Below are 27433 nucleotides of genomic sequence, written 5' to 3'. Positions count from 1 at the left end.
AACCAGCAGAACTCTCTGTTTCCCCTCTCTCTAAGCCTATACTAACTACCGTCCGCGGCCCACTAAACTGCACGCCTAAACGCACACGACCAAGTATTTAAGTAGCATCGAAGCGAGCCCCTTCTTCGCGTTGATACGCATTATTACTGCACCTGCATACTGTTGATTCCTCCCCTGTTCGCCTCTTAGCTATTTTTATCGGGCAACAAAAAATGTTCTACTTCGCCGTTGCGTTATATCGTTGCTGTTCTATTAGCTGCTTTGAAATTACGATTTTTGCATATACTCGTAAGCGGAGAATTGCATCGTATGGTGGAAGCTCTCTATGGAAAATAGGGGTAACTGCGGTGTCTACCGACAGAAGACGATTGTAGTGAAAGTAGGGACCGTGTGTTGGGTTGAAAAGGCTGAAAAGTGATGTTTGTTAGTTATGGGAAATCAACGGTTCTGCTTAACCCCTCGCAGGCTTTGTAGTATTTGATATTTTATCAAAATTGGCTCGTGTTCGGTAAATTAATTTTTAAAAATATATTCGTAATACAAATGAATTTTCAACGTATCTACTTACGATATATATCTACTAAGATTCATTTATGACACACAAGACCATGATTCATGCGTAAAAGGAATCGAGTAGAATAGAATGTTAAATTTAGTTCCGCGTAGCAATGGAATATTTCTTCACATACGCAGAATAATAACGTAGGAAACTAAATAGCGGGCTTAGGGGTAATTACGAAGGAAAAAATTCTCAGACATTCCAGAATAAGTAAAAAATAACGTTTATCCGGCGTTTTCAGGCGAAAATTAGGCGAGTCCTTTTTAAGGAGAACTTAGCACGTTCTCAGTTCTCCAAAGCGAATAACCCTGAAAAATAGTAAAAAAATAAAGTGGAAGTGCGGGCAAGGAGAGCTCGAGACACGTTTCGGTGGCAGCGGCTTGGCGGAATATTCAACTAACGTTCGCATACATTAGAATGGTAAATCTCTGGACTATCCTCCGTATCTATGCAATCTCATGCCCCTGGAAGTTCGGCACAGGCTGGAATAGCGTACACCGAAACGATAGGATTAGAGAGATAACCTGTCCAACTCGACCGTGCGAAACCAGCGAAACGCCACCCCTATCTCTGGACCCACTAATACACTCGCCTTTACGCGTATGCGACTATCGCGTGAGAGAACACTAACGCGCACTGTCTCAACGATATTTATTATCGCTTTGTTAGAACCGCAAACTCTTATTGAAAGATACTCTCGACTGAAGAGACTTACCATGGGATTTGCGTGTGGAAGTGGTATTGCTTGGATCAGAGTTTAATTAAGGGTATTCCCATTTGGAAGAGTCATTTTTAGACGACTTGTATGTAGGATAAAATATTGTTAGATAATTGTAAAATTGTTGATTACATAATTTTTTTAGATACAGTTATAGACTTTTATTAATACTATTTTAACACACGATTAACTCGAAAATTGTGCAACGAATAGCAATTTATTGGAAATCTTTATGATATTTGATAATCGTAGATCCAGGAACATCAAATTTTTCGAGTATTTATGATCATGTTTAGTCGTACAATTTCATTAATTGGAACGTAGATTTCTGTTATTGCCATCTTTTTACAGAACGAATTTAGTGTTCGAAGAACGTCATGGATGAAAATGTATCCCCTGTGAATTTTAAATAAACACAAGGATCTAACAAAATCGAGTCATCTGTCTCTTAAAATAACTCTTCCTCTAGTCTTTTCTTAGCGTATAACTACAGAAATATGTGTTTTATCTTTTCACAAACCTTACAACAGCGGTTTAAGCTTAAGAAATTGTCGAACGATAACAAAACGTGAGCACAGGAAATCCAACGACGCAGTCACGGACAGAAGACCAAAGAAATTCCTGTTCCGTGAGACAACGTTCGCGTAAAATTGGAAGGAAAACAGGATGCGGCAAAGCTAACGAACAAAGAACGTTAAACGTCGTAGAACGAGTTGGTAGCTGGAAATAAAACGAATCGAATGAGTGTAATGCGATTAATAAGCGCGATCGATCCCGTGGACGATTAAACGAATCAACGTGGATCGTTTAGCTGGTAATAACAGCGCGAATAATGAGCGAGGAAAAAAGTCCTTTGTGTGTTCGCCGCGTCGACAGAGCGGAAGAGGAGGTGGTAACTCGATGGGAAATCCTATTCGGAAAGATTGATAACGACCCACATTCGCGATGAACGCGTTAATAACCGAAAACCGATCGGATGCGCTTCGACGATACGAGAAAGCCTCGCCAATGATGGAATTAAAAAAGGATATCGAGGCTCGTGCGAATTATCGGATTTGCTCAGCTGATCGGTTGCTCATCGCGTGTCGAGAGCACGCCTCGTTACGCTTTTTAACTGGAATCAAGAGGTCGATCGACAGTAATCTACACGGTTTGAGCAAGAAACGCGAGCAATCTTTAGATCGCTATCGACTAATTAAAGCAAATCGTCGTTACAGTTAAATCGTTGCTTGGTAAATCGAATCTCTAAGAACTGAAATCTTTCAGTTGTCAAGATTTTATCGAGTTTTTCAAATAAGAACAGTGAAAAAAGAAAAAGAAAACCGCTCGAAGGAACGTTGATATAAGGATTAATTTTTTCTCAATTTTAGAGATTCCAATTCGAATAAAGACAAATAGCAGTTGAAATCTCTGTAGCTTTAGACGTTTTTTTTTTTTTTTTTTTTTGAAATCACAAAGGTTCGAGTTAACAAGACTCGGTTGCATGTAGTTTGTAGGAGCGTGAAACGAGTGGAATTGCGAATTCGAAGAACGAATCGATCGAAAGGGAATACGCGATTAGAACACACCAACTACGAGGGTGACTTGGCAGAAGAAAATTAACGAATGCTAAAGAGCCGTGGCAAGTGTTTTGCTGTAAGCCCCTGGTCCGATCCCCCCGCGATCCTACTTTATTTATCACGCACTCCCGCTTTATTGGCCTCGAGCAATGAATCGGGAGTATCGGGGTAGAAAGGAATTTCCTTATTGTCTTTTTCGAGGGACGAAAGCTCGATCTGTCCTGGAAGGAAGAGGTCGGTCTCGAGAATCTATGATTGCTTTAGGAATGCCAATGAATCTTTCGATCCCAGAGGCTAATGGCTCTTCTTGCTAATGCAAAAAGTGTTTTCTAATTTATTTACTTCTTAAGCTAAGATTTAAGGGGTTTAGTCATTAATACACCGTGGATGTTTATTACACGTATTTGATTAAAGAAATGGAATCTATGCAACGATTCGTTTCACTCTGGATATTCTGAATATTTTTGCATATTAGATGCAGTGACTACTAAAAGCATATTCGTCATAGCATTTACGTATTAAATAATCTAACAATTTCATATGGCGAAAAAAATTTCACATTACAGAGATAAAATATAGAAAAATAAGGATTGTATAGAGATACTTTTCGCAGCCACCGTATATGCCGTAAATTTTTTTCACATTTAAATATTCCATAGATACATAAATATTCGTAGCCGAGTGACGGAGCGTGTTGGATCTTCGAAACGTGTGTTATCTTCACGGTTGTATGTACCATTTCGGTTACTTTTAAATCTTTTAAACTCCATTATCGCAGTTACTCGCCTGACTCATCAATTCCTAGACTCGAATAGAATTTCGATAAAAATCATATTTCTAATCGAGTTGATGTGGAGAGCCGCTGGAACGTTGAACGAGCGAGGCAGCCGGTAAAATGTATAGAAAGAAGCAAAATATTCTAACGCGTGTAAATGAAACTGCTCAAAGTACCGGGAGGCAAAGAGTTACACAAATTCGTTTTTATTTGCGCTTGGAAAATTCGCGGAGCCATCGGTTTTTCAGGACGGGTCGACGTGGAAATTTGTTGGCGGCGGATTCGCGGGATCGTTGCTCGCCGATACGCTGATACAAGCTCGCGCAATCACTTTCGATTATCTGAAAAACCGTCGGTGATTAAAATGACGCCAACGATAAATCTCTGACTCTCTGTTGGAGAAAGAAAAAAAGTTGATACTGGAAGCTTTGAATGCAAATCGAGGGCGAAGAGCCACGCTGCTCATGCGGTATTCTCGACTAATTATATTTGACAACAATTTGTGCTTCGCGCGTTTTTCAAATTCCTCCGGCGTTGATTTACGCGTGGTCGATTCCCGTCGCCTGGCGCATACATCGTAATTGATAAAGCGAGGAAAGCTTGTTGTTACGCCGAAACTGTCGACCGTAAATCCCGTCCCCGATGATCCGGAAAAACAGCAACGATTACAATGACGCCCCGCAATAAATCCTTGTCGGCGCCTCTAAGAGTAGCGATACCATTATCGAGCCACTCCGACGAGAGTTATCTTGTTCGACTGGAATTTTTGACGTTAATTCTGATCAAGATAGCGGCTTGCTGTCTTCGCGGCTATTTTCACCCCCGATAATTTTCGAGCTAATTACAGGGTCGACATTACCGGCTAGTTTTGTGCGTTGTAGAGATATAGTGATTTATGAAAGTATTCGGACATTTATAGTCGAACATTTTTCATGAATATATTTCAAATATTTAACGGATGAAACAATTTTCCGTCTGTGACATGATTTTATTAACAGAGTTTGGGAGAGAATCGAAAATTTCTATGCTACGTATTAAAATGTACGTGTCACGGTTTATCCAATCTCATTTTTCATATTCACATTTTTATCAAACATATTTCTTTGTTAACTTCGAAGCTTGTTCACGATTTTTTTTTCTTCTTTTTTATTCGACGATTCCACGATAAGAATTTTTTACCGGGCGAACACAACAATAACGATAATCGTTAAGCGTATTAAACTGTTGGTACCCCGAACACTCGACACGCGCTGAATATTCATTAACGATTTGTTTCTCGTTACGCCGCTGATCTATCATAATCCCGATTTGCATAGCGTGAAAAATCTGTTTGTCGTGTTCCCGCACGCGATCAGCCGAAAAACCAGCCCCTATTAAAAGGATAAATCAACGACAGGGCGAAAGGGAGAGGAAGAGGGAGGAAATAGGGGGAAAGAGAGAGAGAGAAAGAGAGAAGGAGCAAAAGAGACTGTACGAGAGGGTGGAGTGAGAGCGTGGGATGATAGAAGGTGACACACGGTGCATGCAATTGATCTCGCGAAGCGTTTTCGACGCCGAACTAATCGGGTTTGACCGCCGCGCTTCTGTAAAGTATCGAACGCGGCACGCGTCGACATAATTCACTTATGTTTGTTATGGGTTGCCATGGAGTGAGATATAACCTAGCCGAAACAGCTATTGTTGGCGACCCGCCAAAACCCAGCAAATATAGACGCCCGTTTGCTCTCTGTACCCCCTAAGATTCGTAACTCGTTCATTACTCTCCGCGATTGTTCCTTTTGTTTTCCAACCGGGCTTCCCTCTTTCCCCTCTTCGTTCTCCATTTGCTACCAGCTTTGCGACCTCGTCCGCTGCCTTCTGTTTACGGACCGCTGGCAAAAATAAACTTGGCTACCTGCTTTCCGGTAATTTAATTGGATTATCAAAGTTGTTAATAGAAACGTGTCTCTGGTTCTGGCTTTAGCCGTTTAATTGAAAAGATATTTTTTCAAAGACGCTTTAGAAGTTGCAAATTTTACCTTATACACGAGCAATTCGATTAACTTCTCGTTTTATGGTTTCTTCGTATGTAGTTGAATGAAATCAAATTATTCGATAAAGTACCAGCTCTGAACCTATTGTTTTTCGCTATAAATATTCGGATAAAATACATCTTCGTTTCGTTACAGCGCCACGTTAGTATGTACGTTTGTACTCGGTAATTGTCAATCCGAATAATCGAAACCGATGTTGAAGCTCAAAAACTACACTGTGTTGCAAGTGGAATCTACTTTTCGTCGAAACTACGATCCATATCAGTAACGCGATTCGATGCTACGAGACAAGCAACTCCAGAATGCAGCCACGTCCTTCCCAAAAGACACGGATACGCAAACTTGGTTTCTCTAGAGCCAACAAATCCCATTTACGTCCAACTCGCCTCTGTCCATTCCATGCCGCCACGTCTTCGAAACGACTTGGGCCCAGAACCAACCGAAGTTTGAACAAAAACGCGCGGATTTCTTATCTGCAACAAACAAAATCCATTTAGAGTTGTGAGCAAAGATGATAATGGATATTCCTTTCCTTCCTTAACGTCCAAGCCATGTAATCGCGATAGAAAAAGTTTCACGAAGAGACCGGATCTCCCTCGATAGAAGAAGCGAAGAGAACACCATGGAAAAAGTTGTTGAATTTTGGCTAGGGTCCGCCTGGACGGACGCTGAATTTTGAGTTGAACCGATGAGCCAGTGAACTGAGATGAAAAAGGCAAAAAGGAAAAGCGAGACGAAGGGAGGCCGCGAAGGAGCGACGTAACGCGTCCGATCCGACCGCGTTCGTTTAATATTCCGGCGCGCATCCGCGCGGAGTGCCGGTCCAGACGCAAGCTGCCTCGGTTATCCGGTCGAAACTCGGCGTTCCAAAAGTTTCGTGACAGCCTCTCGTTGAGTTTCGCTACGAACCTTCCCGTCCGGTCTGCTCGCGAAATTTCGCGGCGCGCGACTTGCAACCGGATCGGGTCTGATCGATGCGACGATACCAACGACTTCGTTAACTTGTACGGGATTGGGTTACATGGAGGAATAATGGGGTTGTCGGAAGGAGAGAGAAGAATTGGCAGGAGAAGCTGCTAGGGTTGAAAGAGATTGAGGAAGTAGAAGGGTAGATCCTTGGTATCATCCCTATTATGTAGCTCTTGGATATCTTATTGTTAGTGAGACTACATGCAGGAACAAATTGTTGGAATCGAGTTGAAGAACGGATGCCGATTATACGAGCTGATTTTCTTGCTAGGAACCTTGAAAGAAGTCGCTGGTCGCATATTGTTGTAATAATCGCTTACTTAATAAATGTGCGATTCGTAATCCGTGTTGAAGTTGACTAACTTGACTTCTCGGTGAAATATTTTTAAGTCAAGGTGTATTTTGTTCCGACAATTAATGGCTTATTCATGGAAGATGAGTAAGATATTTATTTTTAAACGATGCCAGTAACAATAGGTACTTATCGTTGGTTGCATGGAGGAATAAAAACTCGGAATTACTTCGACGATGTTTACTACGGTATGTGGCTATTAGGAACAAACACGAAAATATTGGAAAACAACAACATATTGTACGTGTACAATATTCCGCACTATGCGAAAGTTACTGAGAAATTACGCGCGCAGGGGATGAAAAGTGTCGTTCCAGGCTAGAACTTGGGTGCGGCGAATAAATTTGTAAGGGTGTATTAACCGCGCCGGAGGAAGATGAAATTAACGTTGTAACAAGATTCTACGAACTCGAGAAGTAACTTACCATCGCTTAAATTAATATCATTGCCATTCATAACACGATATTCTTATACAGAATAAAGAAGGAAAGATCCAGCCGCGTATATTTTTCATAGTATCGTACAAACTGAATCATGTATCTTAAAATTCCTAATAAAAGATCTAAATCTCTTCCTTGCTGAATTTTCAATATATTACATCGTTGATCTAACTAGAATTAGATATTTTGCCATCGACAAGTTAACGAATCTTTTCTTCAAAAATCGTTTATCTTTCCCAATAACCATTTCCTCTAAATAACCTGCGTGGGCTTCTGGGCTATTTAATTTCGTATCTGCGTCTCGTGATCCCTATGAAATATATGCTTGTAATTTCCATGCGACATATTTTCAGATTTATTTCACAGTTGTCGACGATAAATATAATCGTGGTAGTCGAGTCTCGTAACAATCAATTAAATTTCACATTGTTTCGTACATAATACATTCGTAAGAAGCGTTCACAAGTGTTCGAACACGTCCGTGGGCCTTTCGTTCAATTTTCAATCTCCTTAAAATTCCTATGCAACGGAGGAAGACGCGATTCAGCGTGACATACCGATCGATCCAAGAGCAGGTTTATTTATACTCGCGTGTCGTTGACAGTCACGAATCCTCGGGATGGTCTTTCACGCCACGCCATGTCGTCTGGATTAACGTTTGGCAACTGGGTCAGCTGCAGCCTCGATATCAACCGACTCTCCATCTTTTTCGCTCACTCCGTGGCGTATGCATCGCCATCCATGAAAGTTGCGGCATAAGGATTTTATTTATGAGTTTGTTTGCGGACGAGCGCGACCCTCTCGCCGATAAGTGGCTATGGGGCCCTCGTTGGAAGCGTGCTTCTGGCAGATTGCGCTCGTGGTTATGGGGATGCACGGAGGGAGAGACAGAGAGACAGAGAGAGAGAGAAAGAGCGGAGAGACCGCTTAGCAGAGAGGGAATTGGCCCGATAACGGGACCGAGGCTTGTATGGTTCTTTATTTACCATAAAATTCGTCCGGTGCTCGCCAAGCGGAATGGATTTCGCGACCGCGGCTAAAATTTTATTACCGTCGGCATGACAAACCGCCCAATTACTAACTACCGATACGTTAATAGAGCCATTTTTTTTCTGGTATAAAAAAAGAGGGGAAAAAAGAGCAACCGCGACCCGCATACGAACTAACAAAAAAAAAAAAGAAGAAAAAAGCTGTATTCTTTATTCGATCAGCGACGCACTGTCCATCGACTGACCGCAACGGACGGCAGCGGAAAGGGGATGAAACACGGGGACATTTTTGTTCGCGTTCGTCCGCGCGAGCTCGATAAAAGCGCAACGATCTCGGAATGAAAGAGCGTTTAGCGCTCGAATCGGTCGCTGTACCGTACCGAAAACGCGGTTGATGATCGGGAAAATCGAACTACGCGAGTGTTTCGTCGGAACCGCAAGTTTTTCCGTTTCATCCGTGTAACGTGACGCATCGCAACGTTTTCCACACTTTTATCCAACCAACGTCGAACGGACCAAGAAAAAAAGAAAGGAGGGGAGAGAAGGACGAAAAAAGAAGGACCAAACCTTCCACCCTAGTGGTTATGGCAACTTGCACGATTTCGATAAGGGCTGCAATTACTTATCGACCCGGTAATTGTCCGGCTAGATTACAACTATCAAGGAAAAAGGCCCCTGTTCCTCGACCCTCGCCGCGAGGGTACACGCGCATGAAAATATTGTGCAAGATGAACGAAGAGGAAAAAGTAAGAGGGAGAAAACCCGAACGCAACGTGTACGTGTACCGACGTATCAATTTACTCGGAAACTAGTTATCCGCGCTTCCCTCTGCGCGTATACTTACCAGATTGGCTGGTAGGAGGAACGTAGAGCGTGGTATTCACGAAAACCAGCCCCGGGACCAGACGCATTACATTCGAACGAACGTATTCATATTCATAGGTGTTCCCGCGAATTCCCGGGATTTCGCGATCTTACCAACGGATCCAGACACGCACCCTCTCTCCCGTCTCCCTGTGAACGCCGAGCCGTTTCGATAAGTACCGGTTCACGTGATTTACCGTAATTTCGGCACGCGGAGGATCGTGTCTCGCGTGTTCGCGCGCCAATACCTTACTTTACTTTTATTACCGATCCACCGGCTTCCCTTCCGGCTACTTTCCCTCTGTTGTGTTTCACAAAAAATTAGAATAGCTCGTTGGCCGATTAAATCGTTGCTTGCGAGAAAATTGAGGAACAGACCCCGCTTTCGTGACCTTTCGGCAATTGTTAGGGTTGAAATTGCGCGGCTTTTAGAGACGATTTCGGATAGTTAAGAAGCGAGGCAAGTACCTGCAATTTTTGATATTTCCTTTTACAAGGAAATTTAGTAGAGAAAGGAATAATTGAGATTTTTCTTCTCGAGAGCGTAGTATATACGATGGGCTAGGGTGGATTAAATTTTTATCGATAAAATTAAAATGCTACAATGGAGGCAGATATCGTTAACTTCCTCCTGACATACCTCGCTATAGTTTCATTTCAGATTTTATTAAGGAGAAACAAAGAAACTCGAATTAAAATATATCACCCTTGGGTAAAAAATCTGCTTATTATTCGATATTGTTAGACAAACAAAAATGAGATTACTAAAAGAGAAAATATAACGTGAACGAATGTGTTTGTTATTGAAAAGAAACACAAGTGAAAATCAAGAATAATCAAATTGTTCTGGAAAACAGTTTGAACGGAGGAATGACAACTCGGTGCAGAACGGTAATCCAGTTGGAATCTCGTTGGTTTTCGTACGATAAAGTCGATTTTCGAGATCGGTTCGAATAACGAGCGAACAGCGTAACGAAGCAATAGAAATTGCAGAGAATAATGACACACGAGCCATGGCGGAAGCGTAACCACGAGAAATATCCGAAAACCCGGGCTGCTCGTAATCGGATCTTGAAAAGGGAAACAAATGGATCCAATTAACGACATCCAAACGTGGAATATTGAAAATATCGGACGAAGTAATTAAAATACACATGGTCCGCCGGGTCCTTTTAACAAATTGATTCCGACGTTACCATTCATATATGTAGACTGGCTCGTGAATGTATTTGAACATTTACTGTAAAATCTTTCCGTAGATGTATCGTATGTGTTATACAAAATATTTTGAAATTTCATTAGCATTGTAATGGAACACAATTACCATGGTTAAGTGAGAAAAATTTCTAGTATATCCAAAAATGTATATAGAGAACAATAAAAAAATTAATTACAAACGTACTCTACCCAGAGATAAAAAAATATTTGAGCGAACGAATCAATTTGTATCAATGTGTATCAATAATCCGTGATACGCGTATCTATTTAGTGAAACCATTTTTATCTTCTAATTATATTAGGTTGTCCGAATAGTTTCTTTCGTTTCATAAGATAATAGGTAAACAACAATTTCTGTTTTATATTATTTTATTGAATTACGTATGATCCATTTCGTTCTATTTCTATTATTATGTTCGTGCATGATTCAATGAACTAATATAAAACAAAAGACATTGCGCGTCTATTATCTCCTTGTAAAACGAAAGAAACTTTTCGGACAACCTAATACATATGTTTAAGACGACGATCTATATCAAATATAATATTTTCGAGAAACGTACGTTCACAGTAATCGTCTTGTTACTTTTATGTGCATTTCCAAACTTGTTCTAAATTTTCCAAAAATTTTGCATTGTCTATTTTGCACGTATCCACAAAAGTATTCTACGATAAATGTTCGAATAATTTTACAAAACACTATATACATACGATGTACATATGTATGCACCAAAATTGAATCTTTTTACGACAACGTATTATCGTTGAAGATAATCGTAGTGTAATGATGTCGTGAAAATAAAGGAAGGTTACGTCGTTCTCATCTAGGCGCGCGGAATTAAGTATGACGACACGCTCATTTCTTTCGAGCATCTTTTCCAACGCTTTAAGACGATAGGAAAACAAACTGTTGCTGTCAGCAAGACCCGACTCTGCGATTTGTACCGGCCTCTATGAATTATCGATCTATTTGCAGCACCCACTGATATTTTTGCCGCATCTTATTTTCATCCCTCTGTCCTTGCACGTACTCCCCCGGGAAACGATTTTTCTTCCTATTATTCGGACCGTTAAATTAACCACAAGCACAACATTGAAAACATTGGCGAACATTCGATACGTATTTCCCACTAATTCTCCATTCTTTGTTCTAAACATCTTGTCTGCCGAAGATTTATATTACCGACCAAATACCTGGAAACACTTCTTCAATCACTCCTAACTTTGTTATTAAATTAACGCTACAACTATTAATAATAACATTCTTTATTTCGATACAATCGTTGGCAACAGGCTATTTTACGATAGCAAAATTCTAAAGCGATCTTTTTCGTTTCTGCGGATTCTCTAGAATTTCATACATTCTGCGGGTTTCCATGGATTCTGTGAATTTTTCTAGCGATTTCAAATTATTCACCGTACCACTGTGTATATCTATGTATCGGAAAATTCTATAATGCGAGAAATTTGATCGAAAAATTGTCCAACGTAGACGTGGAAAGAACGAAGGCGACGAAATCTGCGTTCGGCGTGTTTGTCTCCTTTCAATTCGTCTCATTTAGAAACGTAGATAAAGCTGTCAGGTCGGTACAAAAATAGAACTTACGTAACAAAGACGGTGGAAATCGGTCGATTCGTGACCAGCGATTCCGCGAATAGAGAGGCGAGAATCAGAAGGAGGTCGGAATTCGTGAAATCGCGGGCATCGTCAGTCGTCGCCGGATTTATTTGTCTGTCATCGATTATCGAATGGTATTGGTCGTTGTTATTCCTATACTGCCACGTTGTTCAGCAACTCGTCCTCTAATTCCTTTACTACTCGCACACGAAGGATCCTCGATGAAATTTCCTCTTTCTCTGCTTTCGTCTACGAACTTCCTCTTCTCCTATTTCTTTTTATTTTCGAAGGAATCCGTCCTTGGACTCCTGCCTCGAATTAGCTACATGTTTCTAGTTAACTTTACACGCTAATAACATCTGGTGGATATCTTTCGCGCAAACATATACAATTTTTCAATGTTGATCGATATTCGAACAGTATTCGCGTTGTAGTTGAAATACCGTGGTAGATTCCAGTTAATAAATACTTCTCGATCAACTAATCAAAAGAAACATAGAACGAGAACTCGTTATTTAAAGATACAAGAAAAGAAATAAGATTAATTTATGAACAACTATAAATACCGAAAAAAATCTTGTCGCCGTTTGCGATAGGTTTCAAGTTCGCTGCACGATACATTGGATGCAAGATATCGCTACGATGTCCGCCAGATCTTAAGTCTACCAGCTTGAAACGCGTTTCACGTCCGTTGATAAGCCGTTCGGAATGTAACGAGCAGATCGCGACAAAGCAGCCACATAATCATTCACTCGATGCGACATTTCGCGTAATAAGTTTAATCGCTAATGCTAGCTGGCGGTCAATGTTTCACGACTTCCGGTTAACGAGTAGCTAAAGCGCTCGTTTCTTACGATCCTCCGCGTTCGATGAATCGAAACGCGTACACAGACCACGTTCCAATCGGACGTCGTAAAGATAAACCTATTCGCCATTCAAGCGATCCGAACGTTTATTATTGAACACGCAGGCGGACTCGAAGCGAACATCCAGATATTTAGAACGTTTCCAGGTCCGACTTCTTCTTCGACACTCCGGCTGCTTGCATTAACAATGACGCGCTGAATGGTAGATGGAAACATCTATCATTTTTTTTTGGTACGATTATCGTCATTTCCGAAGAATAATATTTTTATCTATTTTCCACATTTTCGCTAAGGTATAATAATACTTTTTTCCTGTTTGAAGCACATTTGAAATAATAATTGAGCGATAAATCGTAGTACGATAATTTAATTATATACAATTTAAAATATTCTTCCGATTTTTAAATATCCTTGCAAATAGAGTGGGACATTATTTTGAATCGTTTGAATATTTTAAACGAAAGGGACATTACTCTGAAAAATATCTTAGAGGAAGAAATATTCGGCGGTATCTGAATTAATAATCGATCGGAGATGTGGTTTCTTCGTGTTTATTTAAGAATGCACGTTGCATTATATTTTCTTAATATTTAAGAAAATTTCCTTAGATACTGAACACTGAAAATTTATTCTGCAGGTGACATGGAGATCTTGGCGTACTTCTTCGGTCCCATTGGTTTCCTGCTCGCAGTGAACCTGTTATTCTTCGCAGCGACTGCCCGCGAGCTAACGTGTGGTCTATGGAAGGGCGAATTCGTGAAGAGCACCACGGAACGGTAAGCGAATTCATCGAGTTGGACCGAACGACTTGGAAAATCGAGGAGCACGGCTCACCGCGCCTGACTGTCCCCCCGAATCTGCCAGCTCTAAATTAAGTTCCGATCTGGTTTACGCGTTACTTCCCGGATACTCGCCAGTCTTGCACACGACGGATATGACTGTTCAAACCGTATATTCCTGAAAGAAAAAGAAATATTTAGCTTAAAAAGTTCCCGGGCGAATCGACGAGTCGAATTCGTAAACGCATTCTTCGCGAACGGCCACGCGGTCTTCGTTTCGCGTAAATATTTGGCCAATTTCTTCCAGGAACGTGTGCCATTGGTACCGCTCGACGATCTTTTCGCAGAACGATCAAGAAGAAGAAAAATCGACGATCCGCGCGTAGAAATCGAACTTTCGTCACGTTGCATGCGAGATTTCACTTTCGTCAGTTCCGTGGGTACACGCAAGACCCGGTTTACGCTACGTCCGGGTTATTTTCAGAATCTTGCCAGCGTTACACTGTGGTTACGTTTACGGAAGATGTAGATCTAACGCCTAAGCCTAAAACGCTAAAAGTTTGCCAGTTACTTTAGATCGGAGATAGAGAGAAACCTCTTTCTGACCCGAGTATTATCTACAGTTCAATCTTGCCCACGCTATCGCCGCACTTTACACCCATACCATCTCGTAACCGAGTTCTCAGATAAACGGAAATTACCAGGAAACGTTTGGAGGCGCGCGTCCTTGCTAATCACCGCGAGATGCAACCGCGTCTCATTTCCTTAAGGGAAGTTAAGAGGGAAACGATTACGCGTCTCGGTGGTAAACTTTGAAGGAGTTTAAGTCGGCGATATAGCCGAGTTAAAGAAGTCCTGGTTTGTTTGTTCGAGAGTGAGACGAGCGATACACAACGATTAAGAGGAACAGGCGGCGCACAAACGCGTAATCATCTTCGTGCTCTTGTTTTATCGCTGCCGGCGAACGATGCTTTATTTCGGCGCGAAGGAAAACGCTCGAGGCGGATGATAAATATCAAGGATAACCGGTTTGCTGCATTCGGTTCACACGGAATCCATAGATAATCGAGATCAGCGAACGCTCAACCTCGGGATGTTTACTTAAATTAAGATACTCTTCGAATCCTGTCGCTCCCACCCCCGCTCCCCGTCCCTTCGTCCCTTTCTTTCGTGGTTTAACGAGCAATTATCTCGAGACGAAGGAACGGAGAAAGCGAATCGCGTCTCCTTTCGAAATCTGGCGAGGCCGTTTCGCCTCGGAAGTGGGGATTTACGAGCGCTTCCGTGTCGATCGGAATTCCAAGGAAATAAACGAGGGTGATTCTTAGCTGCTTCAGTGGGAAACAACGAGTCTTCTTCGATGAAATCGTATTTATCAATAAGGAAAGGGAGATTGGAATAAATAGAGAATCTGAGCCCTCTTACACGATTCGACTAATATCATTTCTGAGATTTTACAAATCACGACTCACCTTGTCAACGCTAATAAATAATACATTCTTTTATTTTCTTATATTTCTTTCTCCAAATTTTCTAGTTGTAGAAAGATACGAGTACGTTGATGTTGTTAGTTGAATTATCGTGCAAAAAGGCCAAACTTATCGTACCAAACTTTACGAGAAGCGTAATCCTATGCGTTGCAATATTAACCTACTACGATACATATAAGTTTCCTCGATCGAAGGTGGAATCGTATGATAAAGGGATTGGCCATTGTTTTCTATCCTTTGTATCCTTCAAGCAACGCCAAAGAGATACAAGAGCTTGGAATATTCGAATTAACCGGTAACCGGTTGACAAATGAAAAAAATAGCGAGCTCTTCGAAAATTACGAATAGCGAAAAAATGGACAGAGAAAACGAACACGAAAGAATCCCTATTCACCATTATGACCAGCGTGTGTCCCGGTTCCTCTGTATTGGCAGAAAGAGAACGAGCGAAAGCGAGGGGAGAGGAGGCTCGACCGAAAGAGAATCGCAAATTGAGATCGTCAATATCAATTTCGACGGGACGAGGGAGCAAAGGTGGTTCGAAGGGACGGCGTGCGAATGGAAAATAACGATTCGATGCCTGATATCTGTCGGCGCAGCCGTGATAAAATAAATTCTCCTTTGAGCCCCGGTCGCTCTGTAAAAAAGCTACCGGCTGCCAGGCATAAATATCCGAAAAAAATGCGATTCGTCAAACGACGCTCGTCGCTCGATGCCAAGGATCGATGGGGAAACGTGATATTTTCACATCCGGTTGGACGTATCCCTCAAAGAATTTACTGTTTATCCGACCCATTCGTCTTCGGGCAGCATTCTCCGAGATTTCCAAAGTCTCGATAGTTCCTACAGCTTTGTCTTTGTTATTGTGCCGTGAAAATGATGATCGAAATAGACGTGTCGTTGAGTCGATCGACTTCGCTATAGACCGATCCTCAAGTAGAAATTCCTCTTACAATTCCTCTAATATACGTTTGACATCTCAATATGTTTTTAAATCAAAGCAATCAGATGAAAACTAACACCGTGTCACGTGCAAAATATTGTATTCGTCGATCTTTGAATCGAAGAATAAACACGAGAGTCGAAGTTGAAATTAGAAACTTGAATGGAACGCGTGTTACAAGTGTAAGTTGATTAAAATAGCATGGAAAGTAAAGACGAAGGTTGTTTTTCGGTGGAAGAGACGAATAAACCGGCGGTTTATGCCGTTAAAGGTGATTGATTTTGTTTAAAGGATTTGTCGAAACAATACGGTTGTCGGGAGATCTCGATTTCAATGAAATCTCGTTGAAAAGTTGATTCATGGTGCGTTAATTCGCAATACTTTTCGTGTAACTCTCAGCGAGCTGTTATTTTGACGGATCGCTCGGATGCGATTTATCGCAAATATTTGCGATTCTTCAAGGTGGCACGAAGAAATGAAACGCAAAAATACATACGTTGGATGAAAGAATACTCGTTAAACTAGTCGATGTTGTTCGAACGAGTCACGAATGTGCAGGATGCAATAGAAGACGAGAACGAACAAGATCTCTTTTAGAAAAAGAAAATAAATACGTAAAAATAGAAACTCTTCTGATCTCTGTCAAGGTTGATGCATGGGTCTACGTTAACTAAACTTCTTTTACTTCACTCCGTACAGTACGCTTCGAAAATATTTGATCGGATGTCGAATATGAAAATAAGAAAACTCGTATAAAAATGACGTTTTACGAGACATCTTTGAATAGCAAGTTCTAATAAAAATGTCCGATTTTGGAATGCGCATAAAAACCATTAAAAAAGTGATGTTTCGCTTACTATAACGTAAAATATTCGAATAATTTGCGTTTAATCGAATAAAACGAAGAATTTAAACGCCACCTTCGCTTAATAAACAAGCGGAGATAGAAGCAAATAATTTATAAATAAATAATTTATCGTTTCGGAAATATCTCGTTATAATACATTATCGTCCTGCGCTTGGGAAAATAAAAGATCACAGAAGAAAAAATCATAGAAAATCGATGTTCAGACGAAATCATTCATTCACGTAGCGACCAATGAATGACGCGCCGGTCGTAAGCTTTTTGCTCGCAATTTAAAAGTTCAGCATCGCTGCCAAAATAAACGCGTCGCAAATAAAACCTCGTCGGTGTATCGTAGCTTTCAAAGGAGACAGAAGAAGAAGAAGAAGAAGAAAAGGACTTACTTTTGAATTATGTTCCGAGCAGAAACGACAAGGTTGCCGGTCGAAACGTAAACGTGATAAAACACGCGCTATAACCGTCAGCTGGATGATGCGGGTAGATGCAGTCCTCACGATTGCATCGTTCTCGTTTCTTCTCCATTTTCTACCTCCCACTGTTCCAACATCGTCTCTTTTCTGCTGGAAAATCTTCGTGGATCGTAAAGTGGATACCTGTGTATTCGCCAGCTTTTAGAGATTCCGGATAGATCTGGCGGAAGCAATGGAAAATATGCTGGTCGACGAGCTTTAGCCGTGTTCACGACTAATGTAAATTCTTACAAACGTAATAGATAAATTTATTTTATAGCCAGTATTTCGTTTGATGTTCCTTTTTTCACCCTTCATATTGTCGTTTCTCTTCTTCCGTTCGACCCTGATGAGTCATTTCTGAGAAAATCGCATCTCTTTGTCACAAACGTCGCTCTATCCTTCTCGTTAAAAGTTCTTCCAAGACACAGAGAGTTCGAAATAAATCTTGATCGCACCAAGATCGTGTTTGATCTATCGAGATAGACCGCAATAAACGGAAGCTCGAACGACTCTACTCCGGCTAGTGGTGTTTCCTATGCAGCTGCAAAGTTTCTCATAAATTGCAATCGTAATACCTAGCACTTTGAACGTTTCTTCCTTTCCTTTTTTCATTATTTCACGCTGATTATATAAAGAACATCCATATAATAATAACGTCCAGACGAAACGGTCCTCATTAAACGTGTCCCACGTTACGAGTGTAACGAGCGATCGAAGCATGCATCGGTGTGTCGTTTCCAGATCTTTTTTTCTTCCTCTTTCTTTCTTTTTTTTCTTTTTGCTTTTTTCTTTTTTTTTCTTTTTTTTATTAGATGCCGTCGATATTTTCAGTCTCAGACAGACGCTAACAATCCATATTCACCCCTCTGTCTCGTTACGTCAATTAACACGTAGCTGGATCCGCGATCCTACTTTCTTTCCAAACGCGGCGAGTGGCATTAATTTGAAGCGTCGAACAAAAATACGAATGGCTGTCTGCTTCAAATGACTTTACTTCGCCCTTCCTCCGCCTCGGCTCGATGGAAACCCAGCCTTCTCAATTTCGTGCTCGATCTTTCAAACTGTTCATCGACTCGTTTCTCCACAAATCTTCTAGCAACGACGTAGAACGGAGGATGCGATCCTCGAGTGAGATGGCGTTGGTAGAAGTAGATCGAAATGCGGTCTTCTACGTTAAAATATACCTCAAACTTACACCAAACCATAGAATACGATACGTGGTATTAAAAATATTTCTGCTTGTATCTCTGTGCCTAAAATCAAATGCGATGAATATACTGAAAATATACTAAAATTATTCTAAACAGTAATTTTTACAATATACTTCTTAATATTTTTATCGGCATAATTTTATCTTCCAACGAAGCGTTTCCTTTTTTTTTTTACCAGACTCTAGGTTTCATTTTCACAGTATCAAATAATTGAAACGAACCAAGTGCGCGTTATTCTGTAAAATTATCCAATGCATCGGTCGTCATGATGCTCCACATATTGCAAATAGTAGATCAAAACAAAAGATGATAAAACATCAAAGATAGTCTGTTTGACTTGACCATGATCCAAGTGCAGTAAACGAACACTATTGATAAACAGAAATGGTGAAATCTTAAAAGAGGAATAAGGGGTATATAAAATTTGACCATTATCCGTCGCTGTCCTTGCTTCTTGCTCGTCGTTTGGCATACAAAGCCGATTCGACGGGGCTTTGATCGGTCAAGTACGTTCTCAAAAATCTTCTCTTTCATGTTCTCCTCGCCTTTCAAGCGTTCATCGTGTACCGTGGTTCTTGGGTGCAGCTGTTCCCGCACAGGTGATCGACCGTTTGTTTGCATTCCGCTGTTCGATGGGCCTTCATGCTTATCACGCGCCTCCACGTTTCCCACCACGGTGAAAGGTTCATCCTGCACGCGCGAGTTCACCTTCTGCATTCGTGGACGCGTGTCTAATTTGCTTTCTTCGCATATCATTATAGCTATAGAGATTCTTCATGCGCCGATCGTTCTGCGAATTCGTTGTTTGGATTGAAACCATCGGCCCGCGGTGTACGCCGATGAATTTTTCAGTAGTCTCCGCACGATAAAATTTTCATCCGAATAATAATCGACGAACCGGTACTACCCGTACATACTCGTATAACGGTGGATCGATAATAAAAGCCTTGCATCATTGATGACGAAATCCCGACGATATTTCCATCAGTCTGCGTTCGTACCCATGTCACGTCTTGTTGACTATTGTTCCAATTTGAAAGACAAATAATTCTACACGTGGCAATATCAGATTTCTTGCTGGACTTGTTAGACGCCTGTGCTATCCAAGACGTGGAGATTCGTTGGATTATAGACTCGAAAAGATCGGATACACGAAGAATTAAAAATTAAGATGAAGGCTTCGGAAATTCTTGGCTACAGCACGCTAGATAGATTTGGGCGATTAAGGATCTGTATAAAACATTTGAAAATAAGAAAGAAAGACAAGAACGCGTTAGAAATTATCTACTATAACGCACTATACAGACTTTTTTTATTGTGGAAAATTAAATAATAATTACAAGCTTTAGCTTTGTTACTATGCTTGTTTTGTTATCTGGTATGTTTTTACGCTGAGATGGAAAATAGTAAAAAGAACGACATTAAAAGAGCTATATATAGAGTAGAATAAAATTTATCCTCTACCGGTTACAAATAGTTAATTGATTTCAAATAAGATGTAGTAAAATCTAATCGACGGACGGTGCATTAAGATTATGTCTCTGCCTTTGATGGTTTTATTTCCACCGCGCATTAAACCGTAATTATCATAATACGTATGCGTAACATGGTCGCGTGGCATCTCGTAATAGCTGGATGCAAGAATCTTCTATTTTCGAGGCGCCGCCTAATTGTTACGAGCGGGGAATATGCAAACATCTCGCGGCTTGCAACCGGTGGTGGTTCAAAAATAACGCGGCGATCAACGAGAGAGCGGAGAGGTAAGCAAAGCGGAAAAGCGGCGAGAGAGTTGCCGTTCTCGCGTGGAAACGGCTGAGTCGACCTGATTCGAACTTACTTGCATGGGCCAGTTTCGCACATGGCAACCTGCTAAATGTGGCATCGGCAGGGATCGATTATAAAAGTCGAATCTGTGAGGCGAATTTCGTATCAAAATTTCAAACTTTTCATTGGATTGTAGACTCGAAAAAATTGGATACACGAAGAATTAAAAATTAAGATAAAGGCTTCGGAAACTCTTGGCTACACCACGCTATATAAATTTGGGCGATTAAGGATCTGTATAAAAAATTTAAAATATCCAAAAAAAAAGACAAGAACGCGTTAGAAATTGTCTACTACAACGCACCATACAGATTTTATCGACGTTCAATTATACGTTATAAGTTGGGAAACATTGTGACAGCGATAATAAAGATTGGGCAACCACGAAAGTACTGAAATGGGGAATGGCACGAGGGAAAGAGGACTCCGTGGCCTTTATAACGCTATAATTTCGCGACACAACACCGTAACGGGCTGCGAATACTCAGCCGGAACGAATTAATAATGCTTTGACTTCGACCACAATGCGATGCATACATTACTCGTGGCGGCGCAACGTGTCACGCTGAACAAACGGATACGTTTGCGGCCTGATTTATGTTCATCGTAATTGAACGCAGCGCTAATTGAATCGGGTCGCTTTTTGTCGCCGGAAATTCGTCGCGGTACCTGTGGCGTCGCGGCTGAACGATATCCCCGTAACACGAATAAAACAACATCTTTACGAAACATGAAAAATAACGTTCCTATATGCTCCGCGTATAACGAGAAAGATAAATGTGCAGAGAATTTTCTTAAACCAACGTGTATCTCCATAGATCTCTGAATCGCAGCCTTGTCATTCCTCGTTCTTTGAATTCAAGGCACAATAACCGTCATAAATCAAGCAGGCCAGACCGAAAAAATTCCTTTCACGCGCAACTGATAATAAATGCTTAAGGTTCTCCGAGCAAAGTGTCAACTACGCGAACCCGTATTCCCTCGGATGATCGCTTTAACCAATTCAATTATCCAAACCATCGACGAATCTTCCTAAATTCTAATCTAAATTCTTTTTCTCTTGACCCTAGTGTGGGCAATCGAGTAGACGTTTCTATATTTCTTTTAACAACTTGATCGATTTCTAACGATAGTACCGTAAAATCGCTTCAGATCCGAAGAAAGTGCAAACGTTTGAAATATCAAAGCTTGGAATTTCCTTCGTAAAATTCTGTTCACAAAGATACGAATTTGTAAAAAAATCCGAGATCTAATAAGTAATCTCGACCGGAGTCTCCCATAGAGTTTCTAACGCGACTTCTTCGAGCACTCGATCATCTTCAAACTAAATACTCATTTCCTAGGTCTGACGAGGATCTAATGTTTCTGTTTCAGAGCCGCACTGGGCCGTGTGTGCATGAAGCTGGTGGTCGTGATGGGCGTCACCTGGGTAGCCGACGTGGTCTCGTGGGCAGTCGGTGGTCCTCAATACATCTGGTACTTCACCGACATGATAAACGCGTTCCAGGGCGTGCTGATCTTCGCGGTAGTTGGCTGCCAGCCGCAGGTCCGCGCCGCCTTGAAAAGGATCTGCAACAGGAACCCGAGGACGAACGCTGGAAGGCAGGGAAACGGACTGAGCACCACCAGTCACGGGATGCCCAGCATGGGCGACAGCGTCATTCAGAATCCGAGCACGAAGACCGCTCCGCTGGAAACCATCTGCTAAGCGACTTCTCTGACCTGCCGCTTCCGACAGTCGAGCTTCTCTGACGGCGTGCTTGCTCTGTTTAGTCCGTTGGAACCGTCGCTGTCGGTCAGTTTAGAGTTACTAGACTCGCAAGCAGAGAGATCGAGACAGGATTCAGTGGACGGGAAGTGGAAAGCGTGTGTTGGAAAGAGGCAGATTCACGAATCTCGTGAAACATATAAAACAGACGCGGAAGTCGACGAAGCGGAAGAACACTGTATACGAAGCGACCGGCGTGAAAAGCATCGCATTGATGGATCGCTACCGAGAAGCAGCATTCTCTTTTCTCTGTTCATAGTTCGTGCGATTCTTAATACAAACGCCGTTGATCCTTAGTAATACGATCGTCTTCGAAAGAGACAGAGAAAAGCTTCTATATCTACTATCCGTGCCCGATTCGCGTTGCAGGGTTGACGACCTCGAGGCCGTGAACTTGAAATAACCGGACTTCCCCGTTCCGGATGACTTTGTGACTCGACGAGTGCCGTTTCACGAACATTGTCCGTATACAAGTAGGCCTGTCCAAGTAGGACTCGACTCGCGTCAAAAATCCTCGTCTACTAAGAAAAGAGGTCGTCGACCTTGGGAGAAGTACAGTCGCCAAGAACGCGTTTGCTCGCCGCTCGTGTCCCCGCGGACTAAACGCGGGGAAAGCGGTAGAACGCGCGAGCTGTCACTTTGAATGGTTGATTGTCTCGACAGGGAACACAATGGAGAACAGAGAAAACAACGCGAAGCGACAAATATTCATAGAGACACCCGTCCTGGTTCGAGTCCCCTCTCGAGGGAAAACCGCGTTCCCAGCGACTCTCGGTCCAGCTTTCACTCGCGTCGAATCTTCCGTCATCGTTGCAACTTGTAATTCGCGCCATCCTCTAGATTCGTCCGTCTTTTTCATCTCTCTAACGATGATTCGACGCGAGAGTTGCATTGTTCGTTGTCACCGATCGCCCAAAGAATCGTCGTCGAATCAACCAGACCGTCGTTAACGCGCGTAGGAGCAACCAGTCACTGTCCATCGATTATACGCTGAACGATGTTAACGAGATGATGTGTGGCCGATACGAGACACGCTATTTCGGTATTAACAAACGGCGCCGGACGAGGTCGATTACGAATGAATTTTTCGCGCGACAGTAAATACGATCATCGATATTAATACATGGTCGCCCGTTTTGCTCGTTTTTAGTCGCGACGACTCTGTACTTCCAGGCTGTACTTCGTCCGACGTTCTGCTATTCGCGATCACGCGTCGATTCTACAAATAAATGACACATCGAGACCGCAAAAATTTCCCAATAAACGAACGACGTGCGTGATGTATTCGATCGATGAAATCGCAACGACCTTGACCTGTGTTGGTGAGCACACGTCAGGTGAATCCGGAACTTTCTTTCGCGGCTCGTCCTTCGTTATTCATCGGGCATGCTTAAGGCCACGAGCGATCCCTCTTCAATTTCCTTTGGCATAAATTTGCATCAGCCGACTACAATCGTGGCTACCATTAACGCGTTGCATTAGGAGTCTTGTAGCGTAGTCTCGTCGACGTCAGTCGCACATCATTTTCTTGAAATACATTCAACGTCTCTTTATTCCACTCCTTTCGAGTCCACGACTGCTGGATCATCGACGACTTACTTTTATCGATCCACGGTGTTAATGGCCTTCTTACGATCATACTATCTCGACAATGGACCGTGACAAACACAGAGGGACTCGAAAAACAACACTGCCAAAATCAATTTCGATGACAAAACTCGAAGCAATTTTTTCGCCTCATGTTGCAGCAATTTTGATGAGACTTTACAATATCGCTATTTTGATCGTAAATACAACGAAGCATCGTTCGCACATCTCCGTTAGGATAAACCATATTCTTTTTGATACTTTTAATACCGAGAAAATGATTTTTCACAGATGATATATAGATACAATGTAAGTCGATCTAAAAAGCAATCAGTTCAATTGGAGAATCGAACGGGGAGAGTGTTTTTTTTTTCTTTTTTTTTGTACAGGTGAGTCACGCTTTCACGAAGTCATACGTAGGTAGGTCAGGGCATAATGGACGACAACTCGTGACAATACACACTAGGAATTCAATGCCTTCTGAAATGCCTTCCAAACGTGGTGTTCAACGTGCCGAATTGTATACAATGAGAAACCAGACGGAGACCAGATGAAGTCTCCTGTCTCTTTCGGTTCTGGTATCGCGTGCGACCGTGCGAGATTACCATTTCTCCAAGCGATTTCCGGCGTAACTTCCGATGACATTCCACGACAGATTCATTCACCTTGCAGCGATGAATTAATCACAATTACGCGTCAGTGTGCAATAAAATCACGACAAGAGATGAATATTGATTTTCTTAATTTTTTATCAACTAATAAACTATTTAACTAACTAAACGCAAAACTATTTATTCACGTTAGAGTCATTTTCTCTTTTTTTTTTTTTTTTTTCACCAGTTCAATTCCAAGTCAAGTGCTGAGTCGTTGCGAATGTCATGGGAAATCGCTGAGTGCGATAACATGCACCGCATAAAAACCGTCTCACGTCTGCGTAGAATTAGTACCTCGCACTCGAGTTTGCTATTCTTTAGACCACACGTTCGCGTAACTCTCAACGCGCGAGCGGGAGTAAAGTAATCATTGTCATTGTTTCTTCAGGTGCATCCAAGAGACTGAGCCATGTACCCCTCCGCTCGTGTTAATCGGAAACTATCTGAATTCTCTGCGAAGATACTCCACCACTGTTTTCTAAACAGATCTTCCTCCCTGAAATGGTACCAAAGCTTACGCGTAGACTCAATTTCTCAACAACGTTTAAATCGAAAGCTTCTCCTTTTGGAAAAACCTTATGATAGTTTATATGATCTTCGTAGAGTGACAGATCGTTTCTAAAACCATATTAGTTCCTTTTCTTCTTGTATGAATGAGAGTGGAGCGCAAAGTCGTCAAAGTTTCGTCGATAAATATCACGTGTTGGAAAACGAGAATTCTTAATCTTTCGTATCTCGTAAATAATGAAACGCGTAATTGTTCGATTCCTTGTCGACATTGTTGTCCATGTCGCGTGCGTGTCGTGCCTGCGTGTACGTAGCGAGTAATTGCGTGACAATGCGAGCGTGTGAATGGTACTGTGTAATTAGCGTATTAACGAGCAGTAACTTCGTTATAAATCCCTTGCTGTGTATAATCGCGGCCGAACAATGCGTAACGAGCCAGCGACAGTCGTAGCAGCTTTTCCGTTTCGTCCGATCGTAATTCATCGCGATGTGGACTAAGCCATCGCGTTTATTTTGCATCTGGCTCGATGACGCGAGTTCAAGGATCAATTAATCTCGCTGGTGATCGAGTCTGCGACAAATCGACGATCGTCAAGCTCGTACGCATCGATCGTTCCCCGTCATTGCATCTCCTTGTAGATAAACATTTTCTCGTCATTACGTTACTTGTAATTATACGGTAAGCGCATATAAATTATTCGTGTCCGTCGTACGCGACCAGCTACAAGATTTAAGAATAATACAAGCCACTTTGAGAAATTGTTGCTGGTCGTAAGGATGGATCTCGATGTACATTAATTCAACATTCAGTGTACTCGACGATAATTCGTTCGGTAGTTAGGGTAATCGATGAGCAAAGAGAAGCAGCGTAGCCTTAAAACTAATTTATTCGAAGTAGTCGTTGTTGACGTATGAACAATAAGAGAAACGTAACATATAGTATACACGTACATACACGTAAACGTATAAACATACACGGTAACTTGCCAGTATAGAGAATTAGAATTAAGAAGGGAACACGTGAATCACAGCGAGAGCACGATGGAGATCGTGGCAAGAGAAAAAGAAAAAGAATGGCTCTGGTGATCGTTCCGGGGGGGGAAAATACCCGCGATCGGCCAACGCGTTTAAACGGTTATTGAGGACCGCGTGCCTTCGCGTAATTTACGTGCGTGCATTCGCAGCGTGGAAAATCCAATGTTGAATTTAACATGGAGAACGTTCCCAACCACGGTGAAACGCGCTTGGTATGACAACCGTGGTCATTGGGATAGATTAGAAAGTCATTGATTTGTAATTTTATAGAAAACGCATTGTCCAAAATTGAACGATTAACGTTAATTTCAGGCTATTGATAGTCGATTCGACATTGGATTTTTCGCGAGGTAGGATATTTCGTAAATTTGGCCAAAATAGTTCTTCACTTTTTGTATATTTTTTACGGTGATAGATGAAGGATAAAACGAAGGATTGTTATGCGGAAACTGTTATATCGAGAAGAGGAAGATTGATTCTTCGGAGACACGGAGGCTATTATAGGGAGACAATAGTATATTAACTCGTCGTGCGATTTAGAGGACGAGTTTGTGGTGAGCTCGTATTGGCTCGATTAACCATGTAGAGAGAGAACAGCCGGATTACCATGGTAGAGAAATTTATAATTACAACGACCCTGTACTACGGCCGATCGTACACCATTCCTGTACAATGTATCGTAACAGTATTTACTATTGCACTAATGGTAATAAAGAATAACTGTTAGTACATGTTTTGTTGTTGATTGAAACTTCGATTTATTGTCCAGTAGATTTATTTTCTAATCCTTGTATATCCTCAAATTATTCTACTTTCTTAATTTGTTCTAGTTCTTTGTAGACAAATAAAGGAACATCGTGACGACATATAGATGTCAAAGTAGCCCTCATCTTCTCGATCTTAAAAAGCAATAAATTTCATTTACTTCGTTATAAAATTTGAAGTAATGCGAGGGTACGTCGCGCGTGCCTTCAACGAGTAAATTGATTATGCGAGTAATCTCGTAACGACGTTTACCCTGGGTATGCTTCATCAATTCGGTAGTGAGAAGTTTGAAGCTGGACGAACCCCTCTTAATTCAATCAGGCAAACTTCCCTGCTATGGACTCTGACATTAGTTGCGCCAGCCGAAATGGAAACTTCGACCGCATTGTAAGTTAGAGACAATTACTCTAGTCTTATTAAACGAGCGTATTTCACAAGTAGCCGCAATTGAGTTTCGTCTCTTCCGCGTAAATTCTCACTACGAGATTCGTATGCGAACCAACCGATACTGACACGCGAGGTATTAATAATTTCGTAGTGTTTCGAAATTCAAGTAAACACGGAGTTTCGATAATTCTTGTCAAACGGTAAGCA

The 27433-nt window shown here is 41.7% G+C and overlaps 2 protein-coding genes across 2 annotated transcripts in view; one reads left to right on the top strand and one right to left on the bottom strand.

The window, feature by feature from the left end:
• LOC132904785 (probable G-protein coupled receptor Mth-like 1) overlaps nt 1-26803 on the top strand; it is a 158708-nt gene extending 131905 nt beyond the window's left edge. The window contains exons 6-7 of the mRNA XM_060955488.1: nt 13598-13736; nt 21899-26803. Of these exons, the coding sequence (XP_060811471.1) occupies nt 13598-13736; nt 21899-22232 (473 nt within the window). The 3' untranslated portion in view covers nt 22233-26803. The remainder of the gene's footprint in view (nt 1-13597; nt 13737-21898) is intronic.
• LOC132904790 (cytochrome P450 6k1-like) overlaps nt 1-27433 on the bottom strand; it is a 298916-nt gene that overhangs the window by 65513 nt on the left and 205970 nt on the right. The window lies entirely within an intron of this gene.

This window comes from Bombus pascuorum, chromosome 3 (assembly GCF_905332965.1).
Source record: "Bombus pascuorum chromosome 3, iyBomPasc1.1, whole genome shotgun sequence".
NCBI lineage: Eukaryota > Metazoa > Arthropoda > Insecta > Hymenoptera > Apidae > Bombus > Bombus pascuorum.
This window is presented reverse-complemented; position numbering and strand designations above follow the sequence as displayed.